Raw genomic sequence first — 15,811 nt, forward strand, 5'->3', positions numbered from 1 at the left:
ACTGCTATAACAGTGTAACTGCTGTGATAACAGTGTCACTGCTATGATAACAGTGTCACTGCTATGATAACAGTGTAACTGCTGTGATAACAGTGTCACTGCTATGATAACAGTGTAACTGCTGTGATAACAGTGTCACTGCTATGATAACAGTGTAACTGCTATGATAACAGTGTCACTGCTATGATAACAGTGTAACTGCTATGATAACAGTGTAACTGCTATGATAACAGTGTCACTGCTGTGATAACAGTGTAACAGATATGTGAAAAAAAACTACCAGTAAAAATACTCCCAATAATTCTACCACTATTACTGCTGCTGCCACAAGTGTATCTGCTAATCACTGTTTCTACATTAGAAGTTTTGAAGTGGTGATTATATTTGTGTTACAGATATAATTATCTCAACTTTTATTTGAATTTAATTAATGTCAGTTTAACAACAGCAAATACAAATACATATATCCATAATCCACAAAGGCTCCATCCTGCTTGTAAAAATGATCCATTGATTTGACATTCCAGCCTGCAGTGGATTTTAATCCATTTCACAAGGTGTGCCCTCTACTTCCTGATGCCAACACAGCAAGCAGCTGCATCCCAGCTGACACCTTTGTTTGGGTCAATAAAGTCTTACTGTTGGGGGGAATTTAAAGTACGCTGCACTAATCACATTACTTTTGCTGCTAACAAAGCAGTGAAACAAACGTTCGTCACATGCAGTTATTATACCGGTGATAACAAACAGTTTACAGTTTCAAATAATTCGCTGCATGCTCGTTCAGTACCTATAATAATGATAATTTAATAATTATAAATACCAGTACCAGCCATGACCTGCTGCTTGGGAACAGCTGCTGAAAGAGTAGAGCACAGACAACAGCAATTATTACAAAAATAATGGTAAACATAAAAATAACAGAAAGAAAAAAGTAGAATGGATGAAAGTTGAGATGTTTTACATGAAGAAGAAAACACTCACTATCAGATGTTGTTGATGTAACTGTCAAGAGTAACTCATCAGTCTGAAGGTGATTCTCCTTCATCCATTTTTTCACAGGTACAAATACATCAAATAATAAATAATTCATGTCAGATTATTTTCAAAGAATAATGAATGAAGGAAACCCTTTAGAAACCCCAGAAAAATACAGTAATACATTATTAAATTATGGGTAGGGCAACTTATATTGCTGCCTTTTTAAATGTTCAATAACCATGCAGTACTAAATAGAATTCAGCACTGTTTCAGTAAAATAACAGCACTTTGAGTCTAAACTGAAAAGAAGGTATAAAGTTAGACGATCAGTCCCAGTGCTGTTTTAAAGTTCACTCCTTTGATTACAAATGTTCCTAACTTTTTTTCTGCAATCTGAACTTGAGATCAAACAACATCGTAAAGATTATTTTTCCCAAAGACGGAAACCTGGAATAATTTTCCTTTAAAGCACACTGTGCCGTGTGAATTAAAAGCATATAGGATGACAGCACGAGGTAAAGGGCGTGCTAAGACCAGTAATCTCTCCTCACATTCAAAGTGTGATGAGAGATCAAAAGGAGTGTGAGGGCTGGATGAGAGGAGAGTGGTGCAATAGCCTGAGGAGTCACATAAAAGAAGCATGGGGATGATGGGACATTAAAAAACATAGAGGATAAATTGACCATCTAAAATAAGTGAATGGATGGAGAGACGCTGAATGAGTAAATTACAAAGGTCAGTGTCATCCATTTCAACAGCACACCAGTAGATTTCATCGATCACTGTGCCAGAAATGAGCAGCGAGGGAAACCAATTAAACCTGAACGTCTCTATGTCTGCCAGAACTCCACTTTCTCTGCTGTATCAGTTCCACTGTGTAACCATCACCGCAGCCTTCACAGCTTCTATTCTCTACTGATTAAACAAAAAGAGATGGGGCTGACGGAACCAATAAAAGAACTCATGGTCAGGCCTGTCCTAATGAAGAGTCATACAAAATAAGGAGACAGTCATTACAGAATGAATCTCATTTGCAACACAGTGATGAAATGGAAGTGTAGTCTAGAGACAAGATGATAACAAGGCTGCCAGTTATTCAAATCTAAAAATGTTAATATAAATAGTAACAGACTGCATGTATCAGTAAACATACAGTTTGTACATGTGTACATGATTCATTGGTTATCCATATATATAGGGTCGCAGCGGGGCTGGAGCCAATCCCAGCTAACATTGGGAGAGGTTGGGGTGCAACCCAGACAGGTCGCACCCCAGTAATTAGAGCACCACCCTGTCGTGGCAAGCAGGCCAAAGAAACACTCCCCCATTACCAATCCTTACCGATCTATCAGACAGAAGATGCAGAGGAGCATCGTTATCAGACGTGACTACAATGCAGCACATCCACAAGTAGGTATTAGGTTTTTCAGTTTCCCAGTGCGCAGACCCTTTTCATTGATTTGCATTTTTCTTTATCCGCATTCATCTGGAAATGTCAAATAACTAATACTGGACCAACAAGTCTAATCCCTGAATCATGTAATGCCTCAGCGTGAACAACAGAACTTTTCCTCCTCAGGTTTGCCAAGAGCGGATGCTCGTGCATAAAATGGAAATGAAATGAGCTTTCACTGCACGTCTGCTGACTGAGTGAAGGTCTGAGCTGCATCGTAAACAGACAGCTTGACCCCATCAGTAACAGAGCTGAGACAGCCAATTATAAAAACTCACTAACAGGATGATGAAGGAGAGTTACTGTTGTCTGTCTGGTAATTCACTTTAATGGATCAAACAAAGCCTGTTATGCTGGTTGTTTTTCATCAGGGAATGGTATCACTCATAATCACTTCATACCTTTATTTACTATGAACAGTAAATTCATTATCAAAGCTTCCATTTGCAGATGTATTTGAAATTAACAGTAAAAGGCCAAACTGGCAAAAAAAAAAAGGTAGAGACAGACATGAGGCACCTGATGCATCGTCCTTTTTTCATGTTTGGCTATAAAACATACAGCATACTGACTCTTTAGGTTAATTCATATACATTCAATTAATCAAATAAGAAAAAGAATTTCAGAAAATAGTGAAAAGATTCTGATCACATGCACTCCAAGGTGATGATTTGTGAGCGTTTATATTCAGAGAAGCTAAAACTAAAAATGTAGAAAAAGCAGCAAATACTCTTTTCAGAAGTTTGAGTTTGCTGATTTTGTTTAATACATATCCTAAATTATCAGTTAGTTGTTGTTTAATTAATTTGCTGTTGATCATCGAATTGATAATCAACTAAGTATGTAAAAATCCTCTCCTATGATTTTGTTTAACATGGTTTCCCCTGAGGCTGGAAGCAAATCAACTCTTACTTCCTCATTGAGAATTTCTGGATCAGGTCTTGTGCCCCGCCCACCACCGCTGGTTGCACTAGCCTCAGTCACATGTTTGAGCCTCAGTCAGACCCAGACAGATGAGGAGTCTGTTGAGACCAGAATCAGAGACTAGCAGAGGATCAGAACGGTTAGCACAGTTAGCATCTTTTATTTGTATATGTTGTTCGTTAGCTTGTAACTGGCATTGGCTGATACACTGCTAGCGGTTGTGCTAAAGCAAACTCTCTCTCACTGTACTGACAAGGTTTCGGGTTTATTTTGCTGTAACCATGCCCACAACTATTGATAGGTATCGGTTTGCTTTGTTGCACCTGTAAACACATCCAACAGTGATGACACAAAGTCCAGGAGTTTACCTGTACATCACTGCAAGCTAAACCGCTTGAGGTCTGCAGAAACAAGATTCTGATGGCTATAATCGCTATTTTTATTACTACAGAAACTACAAAAGATCAAATTACAGTGTGAAAGGTGTTTCTGGTAGTGATGCTCCTACAGAGATTTATTTCAGTTTATTCAGTCTGGTGTAGTCACTGGCTCGATGCTGCTCCCCCGAGCAGACTACAGAGAACAGCACACCGGCCACAACAGACTGGTAGGAGTTTTCCAACATCCTGCAGCAAATGTTTAAAGGATCTCAGTTTCCTCAGAAAATATAGAGTCTGCTCATCTCCGTCTTATATACAGCCTCTGTGTTGGTCCTCCAACCTCTTCCTTCTGAAGTGGAGCGTTTAGCAGCTAAAGAGCCAGATGTTTCACTCAGGAGTTGGTAGAGACCAAAAACAGAGCGATAAGAGAGGGACTATTGGATTTGGATTTATCAGCTGGACACAAACGTGACCCCAATTGTGTCCAAATTCACTATGTCGACTTAAAGGTGATGATATGTCAGTATTATCTTCAAAGCTTGTTTCCACTGCCCCCAAGTGGCCAAAAATTAGTTCCTGCAGGTTTGAGGAACAACTTTCATCCTCACCTTAATGACTTGATTGTTGAAATATTTATCAGGGATAATATCATGTTGCAAAGAGGAATCATTTTCCCAGTCGCCCTCTTCATCGCTGCATCAGGGGTGGACTCCATCCAGAATATGGTGACGTCTGAACACATGGCAGGATGTGGTCTGGCTCTTTGGATTTCAATACCAACCTACTATAATCTGATTTGGGAGCGGCCATCTGTCAGTTAGTGCGCGATGGCGTGATCGGATGACAACAATCTCATAAAGATGGCTATTGTAACCGGAGCCTCTGTTTATCTGTCTGCTGAGGGAGATGACTGGCTCTCAGCCCTGCCCGCTCTCAGTATTCAGCACAGCCGTCCAGACACACAAACACCTGCTCCAGCATCCAGACCACAGGCCGTAGACCAGGGTTGATTTTAATTCACTTTAAATTCAGAACCTGAAATAAAACTCTCTTTACATAATAAGCACACAAGCACACTGTCTGGGATCTTTTTTCTGGTAGCAAAGAAAACCTTCAGTTTTCATTTTCTCTAAAATGAAATTCCACCTCCAGAGCAAGGCTTCTTAGTAAAAATGATTCTGCATAAAACATTTCGTGCATGCATGCTGACATTTCAGTAATTGATAAACTCAGATGACTGGCATTGAATCCAACTTTGACCCAGTCATATCTTCATTTGATCTTTTTATTCCCCGCTCACTTCTCTCTCTCTCTCTCCCTCTCTCTCTCTCTCTCTCTCATTTGTTTTTTCAAATGTGCTCTCATGCCTCATGTATCTCAGACTTGCTGGAATATTTAGAGACAAAGATGTAGAACATGAGAAGATTTTGCTCACCAAAAAAATCAATAATACACCTGATGCTGATGTAGGAAATGTTACAGATGTAAGAGATCAAATTAACATTTCAACTGGCACACATGGTCATTGGAAATGCGTGTTTCCGATTGGTCAACAGGTGTCGTAAAGCACACTTTGAATTTGCAGGTATCCATTTTAATTTCACTTGAGCATTTACTGCTTGGTAGCTAAAAGATAAGATAACTCTCTCAATAATTCAATCTGAAGAGCCCTGATATAGAAAGTAAAAGATTTGACTTGCTTTTGTGTATCAGGACATCTTATTGTGTGTTATTGCTCATGCATGGAGCTGAAATATTAAATGTGTTACAGCTGGTGTCTTACTATAATTTATCAAGGCCAGAGAGTACAGCTTTCAGCTTCTGATCAATCATGCCTGAAGATATCGACCTTCTGTGTCTGCGTCTCCAGGTCGGTATAATCGATGATGACATCTTTGAAGAGGATGAGCACTTCTTTGTGCGCCTGCTGAATCTGCGTGTTGGTGACGCAGAGGGGATGTTTGAGAGCGATGAAGTGGGTGCCCTCCCCAAAGCTCGCTTGGTTGAGCCCCTGGTTGCCACGGTGACCATCCTGGATGATGACCACGCTGGCATCTTCACATTCAGCGAGCGCATGGTGCGGGTGAGCGAGAGCGTGGGCACCATGGAGGTGACGGTGGCTCGCAACTCGGGCGCCCGCGGCACCGTCATCCTGCCGTACCACACTGAGTCAGGCACCGCCAAGGCCGGAGAAGACTATGAGGACGCCCGGGGAGAGCTGGAGTTCACCAACGACCAGACCACGTGAGTCAAACTACACATTATCCTTTTTTTTTTTACTCTCTGGATGGAACTTAAACTACATTTTCATACATTTGCTTCTTTTTTGTACAACTTTTCTGCTGCTGATCTCAGAGCAGCTGTGTTGGAAGTTGGAGTAGAATCATGACAGTCCTTGTTAATGAAAAGAAAAGCATTAAAGCTCCACTCTGTCTTTTTTTATGGCTCTGCGCAGGCGACAGTCAGGGCCGGACACTTTATGTTTCTGGTTGTCTGTCTGTGCCGTTCTCATGAATGTGATATCACAGGAATGCCTCAAAGGAATCCCTAAAAAGTTCATTTGGACTCAAGGATGAACTGATTAGATTTTGACGAACATAGGTCAAAGATCAAGGTTAATAAAAAAATGTTTTTGGCCATAACTCAAGAATTCACACACTAATTAACTGCAGCTGGACTGGGTGGCGGAGGCATACAGCCGTGAGGCAGTAATTCTAATTAGCAGTTTAATTCTAGTCTGAAAATAATTTTCAGACTGGGAGTGAATTAAATGTTTAAACCTGCCAGAAGGGATTTCAGTGAGTGAGAGCTGCTGATTTATATTTTGAGTAATCCCTCACAGGCGGGTGTATAATTTCAAAAATACATTTGCATTGATTTGTGAATAGGCATTTACCTGTTCATTCCTACAGAGCTTATGATCCAGGGAATGTGTCTGTAAAATAAAATATATAGTGAGAGTGCTAAGAGAGAAGGGAGGAGCAGAGTTTTGTTCCTGTCTTTTTTCCTTTTCCTTGTTGTTGCTCTTGTTTTTTTCTCATCACCCTTTACTCCTCGCCCATCCTCATCCATCCTCACCTGTCCTCTTATGTATTTCTCATCTCTTCTCTCACTGTTTCTCTCCTCTTCACCTCTTTTAGTTCTGTCATCCATCTCACACTCTCTTCCTTCACCTTCATGTTTGCCAGACAACAGTCCAGTCCATTGTTCATCATGGCTGACCTGAGGCCCAGAACATTCATGTTGAATCCTCTAAGTCTATGTGAAGAGCAAATGTTGTTATGTTGGTGTGTTTGTGTGCTACTTTATTTTTATGGTAATGTGTTTTGGAGCGTCACTAATTGCTCGGTGACTGCAGACTGTAAATGTGATGTTTATGTTAAATGTTCTTATTCATCTGCAGAACAGACTGACACCTCTGTCATAATGTCTTCGCCTTGATCAGCTTCTGGAGTCTGTCCTGAATTTATATCGATACATTTGCAAAGATAAACCTGGAATACTTGTTATGTGATCAGTTTTGAATTATAGAATATATTAAGTTTCTTTAGCAATGTTAGCTGATAAGCTGTATAGCAACATCCTTTTTGGTCCGTCTGCTGTTTTAGTCCAGACTGAAATATTTCAACAACAATTTAAGTCATAATCATAAAATCAGGTTCAACACATCCATGTTCCCCTCAGGATGAATAGTAATAACTGAAGCGCAGCCTCACAGAGCTGCTAGCGCGGCTGCAGACTCTTGTTCTTGCTCTGAGTGAGCTTAATACAATAGTTGCATATGTGACTGAAATACAGTCTGAGCATTTCACAGATGAAGGACACCTTTTATTTCATAAACTCAGTGATTGCTTTCACACAGGGAGGTGACGGCTCAATGAGATGTTTTTGTAATGTTAGGCTGCAAAATGCTTATTTCTTAGTTGTTGTTTTTTTTTATTAGTTCAAGTGTACTAAAGACAATTATGATAAGTATAAAAATCTTCCAGAGTTTACTGAAATATACCAGATGATTAGCTGTCAAATGAATTGGTGAAATCTTTTAATGTCTTTGACATGGGTGTGTTTGTCTGTTGCAGAGGCCTGGTTTTATGTTTGTGCACCTTTGACAAACTCCAATGAACTGCTGTTTGTGTGATATTGATTGCAGGAAGCTCTAAACCGATGTAAACTGGCAGGTTCATTGATTGACAGAGACCTGGATTAGGTGAGACAGGGCTGGTGGTGGGTGATAGATGAGTGGATGGACCTCAGTGTGTTTCTATGATAGTGGAAAACTTTATATAGTCTGGCAGTACATGGCCTCAGCACCACCTTGGCTCTGCTCTTAAGGAGGATTTATTCCAATTTGTTCTCCCAGTGGTTAATGATGGGCCAGTCAGTGTCTGAGTATACGGTAATGTCGTCCTCACCTGAAGCCTCACCTGGAACATTTCTGCTGCTGGACTGACACTTTTGACATCTCTTTCACCTCATCTACGGCCATGGGCTTCCTCTGTCTGTCTTTTCATCTGTCTCCATATTTCATTCCATCTCTGGAACCAGAAGTTTTGTTTGTGGTCACTTTCTGCTTCACAATGCCATCTGGTTTGGTGAGAAACTGGATTTCTCTTGACCAGGATGTTAGACGTTACTGTTTTACCATGTACCTTTTGTCCTCTACCAGCTCAGCAGGCTTTGTGAACACCCACTGTATAGTCATACCTGGCTGTAACAAAACAGCATAGAGACAACAATGTGAGTTTAGGTTCCTCTGTTTGCACACTGAGTTGTGTAGAAGTCATCAGAACAAAATTAAAGCAGGCAACACAAACAGAACACTTGGCAATGTGAGTAGCAAATAGTTCAAAACAAATACCCATTACCCCTCAGAGAAAATGATATTCTCACTCAATCTCACTCAAATATCTAATCTCATGATCTCACAAACGGCCGTAACATTCATGTGAACATCCAGAAGCAGTGTGAAGTGTATATCCTGCAATATCTCAGGAACACCTAGAGGGAATTTCTTCTAATTTGGTACAAACATTGGTGGTCAAAGGTCAAAGGTCAGTGTGACTACACAAAATACATTTTTGGCCACAGTTCAACTCGCTAATTAACCCTGCACTGGTTGGTGGAGACGCACAACAACGAGGCGGTGTAGTTTGCTTTTACAGCTGTTGTTTGCCCATCATTTATACAACAACTATAACCAGTGGACATTGGCTGTAAAACATCAAATGATTTGGAGAAGATTGTAAATTGGACGGATAGCTTACAGCTTTCAGCAGTGTCCTCAGTGCTGTAACTCATCTTCACCTCGTCTAATCGTCTAATCATCTACTCATCATCTAATCCTTCCTTCATTTCTGTCATTTTCACGCCACATTGTTCTCCAGTCAGGATGGCTGGCCATTGATTGCATCTCTCCATCTCCCTCTTTTTTCATTGTCTATCAGTCTGCCCCCCTTTTTCTCACTTTCTCTCTCTCTTCCCTGCATTGCTCCTTCTCTTATGCTTCTAGACCCCCCTCATTCTTCAAACATCGCCTCCTTGTTTTTTTCCATCAGAAGTCAACTTCTTCCATCCTGTTTTTTTCTACTGTCCTCAACTTCACTCCCTCTCGACACACTCTATTCTCTTCCTCCCTTTTTTAACCACTTTTTCATCCTTTCTTCTCTTCTTCCTCCTCCTCTGTTTGTCCCTTCTTCCTCTCCATACCTTTCCCTCCACCTGTCATTTCCTTTCTCTCTCCATCCATCTCTCCCTCTCTGTCTGTTGTCAGTGTAGATTTTCCTCTGCTCTCACTAAGCTGCTGACATTTCAGTCTGGTCCTCAGAGACACTAACTGCTCTTGTCATCTTCACTTCCTCTCCTCTAATACCAAGCCATCGTTCCTCATACCTCACAAATGGCAGATGTCATGATGGCATAAAAGCCTGTGTGACTCTTTGTTTTTTACTTTCCATACTTGGTTCTTTTTCTCCTCAGGGTCAGTGAAGTTGCCCACACAGAGATGTCCCGCCTGTTCTTGTCTTTTGTCATTTTACTTACTGTAAACTGTAACTGTTCTGTACTTACAGACTCTTTTTGAAGATCCCGCACATTACCAGCATATTTCTTGTTTTCTCATCGATGGTGATCAGTGATGTGCCAAATGCCAATGTGGAAACAATGGGACAGGCGTCGCTTGTAGTGACGGACCTACAGAGAATTACCAGCTGAATCTGCTGCTCCCCTTGGTTTCATGGTGGATGCACAGAGGAAAATGTCCTGTTCACCTGCACTCTCAAAGTGTTTGTGAGCAAATAGGAATGAAATGCACTCCCATCATGCTGCGGGACTGAAGTGTTTCTACAGGATTTCAGATATCATTGAGATACAGACAATGTGCTGGCATTTTATTTACAGCATCTTTACATTGAAAATGAGCACATATCCAAATCTTGAAAGGTAGAAGATCCAACAAAATCTGTCCTTTCAAACCTTTCTCTCACTTTCACTTTCTTTTTCATTCTTTCATTTCTTTTTAACTTTCATCCTCTGCTCCCACCTTTGACTGAATTATTGATCCTGTGTCATCTCTTTTCCTCCTGCTCTGATTCACACAGCAGCAGGTCCTGATCACACACAGCAGGAGGGACACCAGCATGTGGGTGGACTCTGCGTGTGTGTGTGTGTGTGTGTGTGTGTGTGTGTGTGTGTCTCTCTGAGTGTGCATGTACAGGTGTGTGTGGATGTTCCACTGCACTGTATGTATGATTTAAAAATACTAAAAATGACAGAATTCTTTTCTTTCCGTGTGTGTGTGTGTGTGTGTGTGTGTCTGTGTGTGTGTACAGTCAGACGCTCCTGGTGAGGATAATTGATGATGAAGAATATGAGAAACATGAAAACTTCTTCATTGTGTTGGAGGAGCCACGCTGGCTGAAGAGAGGAATCTCAGGTATTTTTACACGTGTTTTTTTACTGGATTAACTGGATTCTATCATGAAGTCCTGCGGTCTCTATCCAGCTGTTCAGACACCACCAGAGGTTGATTGCACTTTTAACACCAGCCTAAACAAATCGCATTAAACAGGCAAACACAGAGTCAGTGTGAACTGCACCAAACACGTCAGATGTGAAAGCAACTTTAGGGCCCATGTACACAGCACCTGACTCCAATTATGCCGCCGGAGATTATCTATTTTAGCCATTATGTGTGTCCACCAAGTCCAGAGTGTCTCACGTGCACCGAGTCTATTTTCACCTGAGCGACGTGTGTCTCTGAAGTGTGAAATTGACTTGTGAATGTATATAATTGCCTGTATTCATCGGCAGTTCTCCTCCTGCTCCCTGTGATCACTGAAACTGTGTTTTAATGCAGCTGTATACACTATGTAGTTGTTCTGATAGTAACAACTATGTTGACCTTTTGTCATTTGCACACTGTAAAACATCAGACAGGAATTTAGTGTCAAATGAGTCAAATGAGTTTTTTTCTTTGTTACCTTAATGTAAATATGAAGAGAATATGAGAATATCTAGTTTTCATTTTCAGACTTTAGAACTTGAATGAGACAAACGTGATGGAAACTCGCTGTGTGTCTTTAACACACATCATATTAAGTCCTGGTTGCTGCTCTTCACTATGAAATCGATGCTGTCCATGATGATGGTTAATATTGAATTCAGTCCAGACCCCCGTCCACTCACAGCAGCCTCACATGTTGTCTTTGTACTGGCTCTGGTAAAATGTTTTCAACAGTTGCAGCTGTAGGTTCTTGGTCAGATGAAGAATTGACTGTGAGAAAAAGGGAAGGAAAATCTGTGTGTAATGACTGTCTTTGTAACTAAACAGTCTATTCTACTTAATATCTGAAGTTTATTGAACTCAAGTTCAGTTCACTTAACTCAGTTAGTTTTACTTTTTCAAAATAACATAATATCACAACATTGAACGAGCTGTTGAGTCCAGTTAACTCACATTTTTGAGGCAGCGGGTGAGCTTATGTTTCTAAAGTGAACAAACCAGTGGAAGCTGCTGAGCTGCAGATAAAATCATTACTTTATGATCACGTCATCGACAGACAGAATTAATAAAAATACAGCAGCAGCGCTGTGAGATCGGCTACACTGACATTTAAAATGATGACAGAGATTAGAAGAAACAAAAAGTCATAAACAAGTACAGCCATGTACAGCCGTCTGTGAGCAGATCTAATCCCGTCTAAATGAGCTGCTTTTTGAAAAAAAGAGAAATGTGGCGAAAACAAGTCTGATATAAAAAAAAAAAACTAGAATATAAATTTAACTGCAGAAGAACAGGTGCTCTGCTTCTGAAATGTTTACTGTGGACAATGAAACCATGACGGAGACAGTGCTTGGTCTCGGCTGATCCCAGTCCCAGCAGCATGCGCTCATGCAGAACGACAGGCACACAGAGAGGGCTGGGAAAGACACAAACAGGTCCGTCAATCTGTCCGTCCCATTCTTATGAACGTGATATCTCAGAAACACAAATTGAAATTTGGCACAAACGTCCAATTGGACTCAGAGATGAGATTGTTGGTCAAAGGTCAACGTCACTGTGGCCTCACAAACACATGTTTTTTGCCATAACTCAAGAATTCAGAGGCTAATTATAACACAATTTAACACAAATGTCTATAAGGATAAAATGATGAAGTGATGACATTTTATATGCAAAAGGTCAAAGGTCAACTTCACAGTGTGTGTCATAATGTTCTGCATTTGATTGACACACTTGATTTACTTTTATTAAATCCCTTCAAAGTCTTTTTACATATAAAATGCATGAGTCTGCAACTTACCCGGTTGGCGGAGACATACACAACCATGAGGCTGTAATTCTAGCTTACAAGGAATTTTATAAACTTTCGCTGCTTATTAGTTCATATTTACTACAAATAAAGTCTGCTAAATTTAAATTGATGCAGCTAATCCAAACTACGGCACATGTTTGTGCTGTTTTGTTTTTTTTTTTAGCTGCCTCAGTGACCCACTTTACCCACAGGGATCAATAAAGTTTCATCTTATCTCAGACAAAAAGACACACACACAACTACACACTCATTCAGGAACCCCATCCATTCATCCATTACCTGTCACAACAACAAGGCACAGAGTGATGTAGGAAATGTGGAAACACAGAGAGAGAAAGGATTGCTGATTTAAATTTGAGGGATTGTTAGACTCAGATTGTAAAGGCAGTGTTAGCTGCATGGAGCGATCAGACTAGAGACTTTTGTTAATGGTAAATACAAAAACAAACAACATGATTTGTTTATTTGTGGAGAGAGTGGGTGAAAAAATATGAAATGAGAAGAATAATGATAAATGATGGACACAGGAGCTTCTTATTATTGTGTCTGTGTGTATTTGTGTGAGTAGCTTGCTGTGTTTTTAGGATGAGCTTTGATTCTGTTGAATGTGTGTTATTACTTACTGCTGTTTTTTCATCCCTGTTTTCTTTACAGCTCTGCTGCTCAACCAAGGTAAGACCATCTGATTATTCCTCCCGCTTCAAACTCAAGGTCCCAACTTAATCTGAATTGTAAGGAAGTCAGAGTAGAGCTGCAACTAACTAATTGTTTTTATTATCAATTAATCTGCTGATTATTTTCTTAATCAGTTGATTAATTGTTCTATAAAATGTCAGAAAAGAATGAAATTTCCTAAAGCCAAAGTCGTCACGTCTTGTTTTGTCCAACCAACAGTGCACAACCCATAGATACTGTATGTAGTTTATAATGATATGAAGCAGAGAAAAGCTGCAAATCCTCACAATTAAGAAGCTGAAACAAGGGAATTATTTAATTATCAAAATAGTAGCAGATTAATTTTCTGTCAATCAACTATTTGTTTCAGTTTTAAATCTGAGGATGATCTTATCTTAGACCCAATTACTGATAATATTAGATCTGAGATATTTGAAGCTTTGGTTTAATCCACATCAAAGCATCAGTAAATTTAGAAAGAGACTGAGACGTTCAGTCATTCTGTGTGCTTTGTTGCATTTCCTGTTGCTAGAAGAAGAGAGAGAACATTAAATGCCCTGGACTACATTTCAGCGTAGCAGTGTTGCTTCTTACACAACACATTGAAAAACGCATTTACACAGGCTCATAGCTTGAAGTCAAACTGTTCCTGCTTCACTCTCTGTGGGTTTTTCAGTTTCTACCCATATCTATCCAGATATTTCTTAACCTGCCCTGATGGCACCAGACGTCACAAAGACATTGGACTCTAACGGCTCTCGATAGATAGATAGATAGATAGATAGATAGATAGATAGATAGATAGATAGATAGATAGATAGATAGATAGATAGATAGATAGATAGATAGATAGATAGATAGATAGATTGATACTAAGGGAAATTCATGTGTCCATTACGTCATTGTTGATAACAATAATAATAATAATAATTAAAACAGTTGATAATAAATAAACAATTAGATTAGTGCACTTCCTTTGCTCCTGATAGCAGCTCTTGCATGGTGCTAGCTGCCATCAATGTGTGTGTGAATGGGTTAATAAGAGGCAAATAGTAAAGAGCTTTGGATAACAGAGCTTTAGAAATCCAGTCATTTGCCATTTACCATTGAGTAGTAAACACGGTGTACCCACAACTTTAATAACTAAGTAACAGAGTGATGTCACTCAGAAGAAGACATGCACCTCTCAGGGTTTCCAACATAATCTCCAACAGAACTGATAATGACAGGAAGTTACCCACACACCAGAGATGACATTAAAACAACATTCATGTGAAAAATGATAAATGTTAAAAAGCTGCGTTCATTTGAAAATTTCCTTTAGAAAAGAAATCTTATCCAATGTTCCCATGAACAGACACTCATTACTGACAAAGACACTTGCTCCAAATTACTTTAACTTCTTATATTGATATTTCAGCTGTAGTGAAATTTGAACATTAAAAAATGAAATGTAATTTATTTTCAGTTGCAGAGAACGTGAACAGATGCCACATTTTCTTTCTGCTGCAGCCGCTCAGGTTCCCTCTCAGCCAGGACATTGTTTACTCTGGCCCACACTGTAATAGCCTGACTCACATTCCTGGCGCCTCTTGTAGCCTGGCGTGCTGGAGAGATGGGTCTTTGTCTGTTTACATTTGGATCACAGCAGAACCGGCCTCTGTGAATCCCAGCACTGAACAATGGAGCAGTTCTGAAACGAGCGTGTACATTCGCTTGCGCTGATGCAGAGGTAACACTGGGTTTGTAGTCTTTCTTAGACGACCAAATGGGCTGGTTGTGCTCGTTGCGCTTTATCATATGTACCGTTTTATAATTTGATGTACTATTTCTTTCCGTGACTGTTTGGGAGCCTTGTGTGTGGGAGGCATGAGAGAGTAGGTGTGTTTCCATTAACCTGCTTAATTTGAAATTGCAAACTTAAAAACGAGTAATGGAAACACGTGAATTTTCGAAAAAAAAAAAAAAAATTCACATGGTAGTTTTTCAGACTATTCTTATATTCTTAAAATGGACACACTTTTTTCATATTCGAGTCATGGAGGCTGCTGCACCAGGCCGCAGGGAGCCAGTTCCAACTGGAAATCCACCGCCACGTTTAATTGGAACAATATAGCAAGAGAAGAAAACCCACCTTTAATCGCAAAACAAAACTCACTGGAAACACAGAGCATCCACAATTGTGTTTTGTCGATTTATCAGTTCTTTTTTTGTGCAAAACCGCAGTGGAAACTCAGCTGGTGTAAATGGGATAATTGGAAAACTTGATTGAATTGTTTATATGAAAATTGATCTCGGATTTGTGAGAGTAGAAGAGAGAACGAAGGTGTGGTCATTGATTTTTGAAAACAGTGCAGCTGTATATTCTCTTGAAAATGTTAAAGTTGAAATAATTTAGTGAAAATACATATCATATCTAAATGAGGTCAACCTGCATGAGAGAAGACATCCCTCTCCCTGCTAACTGACGACTCACTGATTCGTGCTCAGATTAGGTTTGAGCGGGAAATCATCCGAGCTTGTGACAAATCCACATTTTCTCCGCACAGCAGCAGCTGAGCGCAGTATCCTGAGGAAGCAAGATT

At 40.0% G+C, this 15,811-nt stretch overlaps 1 protein-coding gene across 2 annotated transcripts in view; it reads left to right on the forward strand.

Moving 5' to 3' along the window:
• slc8a2b (solute carrier family 8 member 2b) overlaps positions 1 to 15,811 on the forward strand; it is a 162,625-nt gene that overhangs the window by 133,528 nt on the left and 13,286 nt on the right. For both annotated transcript variants that reach the window (XM_056373471.1, XM_056373472.1), the window contains 3 exons: positions 5,609 to 5,982; positions 10,566 to 10,669; positions 13,206 to 13,223. In XM_056373471.1, the coding sequence (XP_056229446.1) occupies positions 5,609 to 5,982; positions 10,566 to 10,669; positions 13,206 to 13,223 (496 nt within the window). The remainder of the gene's footprint in view (positions 1 to 5,608; positions 5,983 to 10,565; positions 10,670 to 13,205; positions 13,224 to 15,811) is intronic.

This window comes from Seriola aureovittata, chromosome 4, assembly GCF_021018895.1.
Source record: "Seriola aureovittata isolate HTS-2021-v1 ecotype China chromosome 4, ASM2101889v1, whole genome shotgun sequence".
In the NCBI taxonomy this organism is placed as follows: domain Eukaryota; kingdom Metazoa; phylum Chordata; class Actinopteri; order Carangiformes; family Carangidae; genus Seriola; species Seriola aureovittata.